The 6,000-nt window shown below is 37.1% G+C and overlaps 1 protein-coding gene across 1 annotated transcript in view; it reads left to right on the top strand.

Annotated features, from left to right (window-relative positions):
• LARS2 (leucyl-tRNA synthetase 2, mitochondrial) overlaps positions 1-6,000 on the top strand; it is a 62,071-nt gene that overhangs the window by 16,308 nt on the left and 39,763 nt on the right. Inside the window, exons 7-8 of the mRNA XM_010014006.1 lie at positions 1,813-1,920; positions 3,455-3,614. Of these exons, the coding sequence (XP_010012308.1) occupies positions 1,813-1,920; positions 3,455-3,614 (268 nt within the window). The remainder of the gene's footprint in view (positions 1-1,812; positions 1,921-3,454; positions 3,615-6,000) is intronic.

The raw sequence follows: 6,000 nt of genomic DNA, 5'->3' as shown, positions 1-6,000 counted from the left end.
GGCTTCGTGGTTCCAAGTTGCTGGCTGGGCTTAAACCACGACAAGCATCCACAAATTATTTTGTTGTAACTATTTAACCTATTTATACTGCACGTCGGTGACATTTCTAGACATCTGTGTTCATCTCTTTCACTCATTTATCATTTCATGTTTTCTTCTGTATCTCACAACCTGAATAAACAGAAATACTATTAAGAGGAATCTTCATCTGCAATGCTTAAACTACTAGTCAAATAATAACAAGGAGTTTCATGATCAGTAATGGGCTGTGAAGTCATCTTGTGTTACAGGAGTCAATGTTTCATTCCTACACACATTATTCCTTAGATCTCTGTTGTGTCCGTCTTCTGTGGATTTGCTTTGATTTCTTTATTGTTACTGCACCAGCTCTTGAAATACAAAATGCAAACAAAGCAAGCAGCGTTCGCTCACATTGTGCTTTACCACTGGCAATGAACTAGTTTGAAAGGATAAAAATGTTGGCCATGCTTCAAATGCTTAGCAGAAAGCATTTTGGTTATGTGAAGTGAGAAAGTAATCATGACCCACTGTTTAAACTGTGACGTACATCTGAAATGGTCTAGCAGCTTTTATGGATTTTTAAAGAACGTTTTAATTGTCATTTTTCTCTTGACAGATTTCCTTGACAAACTGATGGCATTGTTGTTCAAATTGTTGTCTGTGCATTTAAGATGCTTAAGCTAAAACATTTAGTTGCCATGGTTACCCAGGTGAATCTGTAGGCAGATTCATTGGAAAAATCTATCTGCAAATGTTAGTATTTTCTGTGTGTAAATTGATGTTCTGTGCATTTTATGTAGTTGACAGAGTCCTCAAATCAGTATCTGTAAGGTTAGTCTTTGCAGAGTCCCTGTTCTTGCTAAATTAATTTTATACAATATTTTTCCATATTATACTTTTCAAGAATCATTGAAATCACTGGAAAATTATATTTATTTTTTTTTAAACAAAATAAAGTAGAAGCAACTTTGAAACCTCAAGTTTTGCCTTAAATAATCTCCCTTTTTTGCACAGCAGTAAGTTAGTATATGTATGTTTAATTTAAATACTGGGGAAAGTGACAGGGCCTACAAAATTCTGCCACTCTAATTTACCATTGCAATACAGATAAGTTATCTAAACCCTTCACCAGCTTTGTTGCTGGTTGCTTATAATAATTACTATTGTATTTTGAATTTTAAATGAATCCTTATTATTATGGTTTGGGTGTCTTGTCTTTTTTCTTTCTGATAGGATGATACCACCTAAAGATCCCACTCAATTTTATATCCTGTTGTACTTGGCAAAATATCAATATGAAATACAAAAAATACATAGGCAGCTGGAAACTCTATTTTTCCATTTTAAGTCAGAGCTTGAAGAGTTCAGGATATAAAAATGTCTTTTGCCTGACTGCCATCTCCAGGCTGTTGTCTAGAGCAACTAAGCCAAATGCAGGCTTCATACCCGCAAGCACATCTCTTACGTACCTGTAGGCTTCTACAGCTCATTAGGTCACTTATACTTCCCACAAGTTACACCCATTAGGAGTATTTTCTAAGTTTGTTTTCATTAAGGGTTTTTCTCTGTTTAAATTTTATTCCATTCAAAAGGAAGGCCTCTTCTAATATCAAGAGGTCCTTGCTGGAGACAACATACCTCTGAATTTGTATCATCAGCAGTATAAAAACACCTCATCCTATGGTTTTTCCAGGACCATATCATTTTGGTGTTCATTACAATTAAACCCACAGTCTTAATTTGTATGCTTACTAAGGCTGAATGTCCTAATTCTTTCTTTTATTGCATAAGGCTATGTTTGATGCTTTGTCCGACCTCCCTGAGTGGTATGGTATAAAAGAAATGCAAGCAAATTGGATAGGTGACTGTGTTGGATGCTCTCTTGACTTCTTGCTAAAGGTAAGTCAGAAATTTCAATGGTGCTGTCTTGGTTGGGCTAATCAGAGCCCCTGAAATGTGTGATGGAAATGGATTTTCAGATCTAAAAAGCTTGAAACCTACTAGAAGAGATTAATCTATGCTCACGCCCAGACCAGCACAGATTCCTGAAGAACACTGGTTTGGGGTTGAAGAGATGCTCCCTGCTATCCTCCTTTGGGAAGAGTTTGTGTTCAAGTGCAACATCAGATGCAAATTAACTGTGTGTATTTATGCCAACTAATAATAAAAAGCCAGGACATTCAGGGGAGCAGTGCCAAAAGCAGTATCAAATGGCATTGCACAAATCAGCTGGGTTCTAGTTGGGCTTTTCACTCCTGTGCACAGCACATTCTGTGTCAGACCCAGGCTGACCTTAGGCAAGCCACTTTACTTATAAAAACATAACTTTATTTCATTTACTACATAATTTGTCTATTATTTCATTTACTATATAATTATTTCAATTACTACATAATTAAAATAATGGAAACCAGTCAATTAGGTAGTGATGGACCTACAAAGAAGTCAAGGTAGAAAAATAGGAGAGGAAGGTAAAAGTAACCTTTAGAAAATTATCATTATCTACAGAAGGACTTCAGATTTTCCCATTTTTCTTAAGAGATGCAAAAGACTTCTTGAATACAATAGTGACAGAAGAGATTTTCAGAGACGGAATTTCAGCCCTTGTGCTTCAAAGCTTTATTGTGCTTATTTACTCTGCTCTAACATTTTAGAAGTAACTCTGTATTTTAAAATACCGAATTTTTGGGAACTTCAAATTGAGACAGCTTAAACTTTCTTAATACATCTGACTTGCACACTGCTGGGTGCATTTTTGGATTTAAGTTGTTCTAACAGTTGTTTCTAAAACGGTGTATTAATGCATGTAGTGGAAAAATCTCTTTTTAAGACCACAATATGCTCCATGGTTAATTGACCTAAAATATAAAGCCTGTCGATAGTGGTAGGAGGTAATTCTTAAGCAGTCTTGTAAGTTTATTGCTTGTGTTTTATGTCCAGTTAGTTTTAATGTTGTGCCACCTTTTGTTATTTTACTCTGGTATGTAAGTCGCGGCACTGACTTCATCAGAGAGGTATAGTGAAAAGCCTGGTAGCTGAGAACATCTGAAATTCTCTTTAGCTTTCAGAGGTAACATGTAATTTCTGTTTCTTGGAAACAAGGCATGCATATTAAAAGTGATTAGAAGAATTTCAGGTTACTTAACTAAGGATTGAATCTAGCTCAGTAGCACAATGTAATAGTATGATTTTAGAAAGAAAAAATATAGATATATTTGGATAAATAGAGGTAAAACTGCAAAAGAACTTTCTCAAGATCTAAAAGTAAATTTTGTCAAGGTTTGATCCTGGAAACTCCCTATAGTGGCAATGCATCCGGCTTTGATGCTGAGAACTGTCTCTGTAGAGTGATGTAGATCTGTTAGTTGCATAAAAAGGAAGGGGAATCTAAAACCGCTGCACTTCCAGGGGGAAATTTTCTGCTCTTTTTCAGGTGAATGGCAAAGTAACAGGAGAGAAGCTAGCAGCTTACACCTATACACCTGAAGCTATTTATGGAGCTTCTCATTTATATATCTTACCAACTCACAGGCTGTTGCATGGGAATAGCAGTCTCAAGGAAGTCTTTCAGAAGGAGTTCATCCCAGGCAAAGGTGATACTTTTCTCATACTGCATTTTGTTGTAGAACAGCAATTTTAGAGAATGATCTTGAGACAACATTTGTCAGTCTGAGCAGGAGTTGCTCCTGTTGAGAAGGAACAGGTCTCTTGATTCTTTGTATATGTCAAACTGGATCACATCAGCCTGTCCTGGCTACAGATGTGGTAAGAGCAGCTGTTAGAATTCTTCCTTTTATAATGGCTCTAACACTTCGTAGCATATAAAGCAATGGAAGAGATTCTTGTTTCCTCATGTACCAGAAGTGAATAGTCAAACTATGTGTCAGCACACTGAAAAATCTCACAGCCATATGGTAATTACTCATTTGCACAAAGACGGCAGAACCAACTCTTGCACCAATCATGATCTTTTCCTGACACAGGGAATATAAAGAGGGCAGTAGATCACTAATACATAGCAAAGTGGATCATTGATAGATAGCAAGATAATATTCTGCTATGCAGCTCCTTGGTTAATATACGACTTTAATGGAGTAAATTCAGAGTATCCCTACAGCAGGTCATGACTTGTGCAGAGGATACAAATAAGTGGTAATTCTTTAATTGGTTTCCTGAAAGCTCCTGCCACCAATTCTGCCTGTATTTAGCATTCCTTTTTTTTGGTGTTTGGAAAACCTGAGAATTGCAAGAGTAAATATAATGTGTACTGAATATTTTGTCTTTCCACTTCAAGATGGTACCCGATAATTATTTCTTTTCTTCACTGGTAAAGATGACATTTCATTCTCTGTATTTGATGTCTCTATATGTGCCATTTGATTTCTTTATATCTGATGTCAACAATAGTGAAGCAGGAATCTTGTGGGAAATCGTAATGGTTGCACAAAACCTACTTTATTTTTGAATGCTTCATTTCTATAACCTTAAAGAAGTTTGCCTGCTAGGAGAAAGCAATGGAGCCTGAATATGTAGAGTATGAAGAGCCTTTGTCTCAGAGCTGAGCAGAGCTTGAAGAATTCTTGCTAAGGAATAACGGGACAAATTTGCAGTTCTTACAGTTCAGCCAAATCAAAGCACTGACCACAGAAACACATATCTATACATGTGCCTGTATCTTTGTTGGATCTTGTCCTTTAAGCCAAACCAGACAAGTGCAAAACTTGTTTTTAGTAAGGACAGAGGTATATTTTTTTGTATTGTTTTTGTATAGAAACACTTGGGAAGGCTTTTTTGTGTCTGTTAACAATAAACTTCACCTTTTGGTTGAGCTAAATTAAGAAATTCTTGTTCAGAATGATGACAGTCGTAAGTCCTTGAAAAAGAGACAAAATTCTAGTAACTCTGCTATTGTTGTGTGCTCCTTCTACTTGTAAATACACTTAGGATTTCTTCTATTGAAATTGGAGGATTTCTCTTACTATTTCTTGAGCATTTCAGAGGCACAGAGTGGTACTTTCTGAAGAAGAGAACACAAGGAGAATTTCTACATGAACTTTTAGATTTGCATTTCAGCCATGGTACATATGAAGGGATAACAATGGCAATTAAGTAAAAAAGAAATTTTGGATGGGCTTGAATAGACCAGATTTTCACATTAACGAAGATTTTGGACAAAAATTCACTAGTAACATTAAAATTTTAATGTAATTTGTTATAATTTTTTTTCTTTTCAACAGGATAGTCTTGTAACTCCTTCACAGTGTTCTCATTTAAATAATTAGGAGGATATGTTTTCATAGAGTCATAGGATGGTTTGGGTTGAAAAGGATCTGCAGCTCATCCAGTTCCAACCCCCCCGCCCTCGGGCGGGGCACCTCACACTAGACAAACCCCCTGCCATGGGCAGGGACACCTCACACTAGACAATGTCACCCAAGGCTCTGTCCAACCTGGCCTTGAACACTGCCAGGGTTGGAGCATTTACCACTTCTCTGGGAACCCTGTGCCAGCGCCTCAGCACCCTCACAGGGAAGAACTTCTTCCTCATATCTAACCTAAACTTCCCTTGTTTCAGTTTGAACCCATCACCCCTTGTCCTATCACTACAGTCCCTCTCCAGCATCCTTGTAGCCCCCTTCAGACACTGGAAGCTGCTCTGAGGTCTCCACGCAGCTTTTCTTCTCCAGGCTGAACAGCCCCAATGTTCTCAGCCTGTCTTCATGTTTTCTAGGAGAGAAAAAAAAAGCTGTTGTATGGCAGAGTAACTTGAAGTTCTAATACCTTTACTCTTAGAGTGCAGCTCTCTATTTTAGGCTATTATTATTTATATAGAGGTGAGCAACCAGTTTTCAAACATTCATGTTTTCAGCCTAGACGAATGTATGTTAATTTAGAATCTGGGAAGTCTAGCTTTGACAGCATGAGGTGTCTGAGATAAAGAACAACATGAGGGCCAAATGTTTATCTCATTGTAATTCT

The sequence above is a fragment of the Nestor notabilis genome, unplaced genomic scaffold (genome assembly GCF_000696875.1).
Source record: "Nestor notabilis isolate BGI_N333 unplaced genomic scaffold, ASM69687v1 scaffold18464, whole genome shotgun sequence".
Lineage (NCBI taxonomy): Eukaryota > Metazoa > Chordata > Aves > Psittaciformes > Psittacidae > Nestor > Nestor notabilis.
This window is presented reverse-complemented; position numbering and strand designations above follow the sequence as displayed.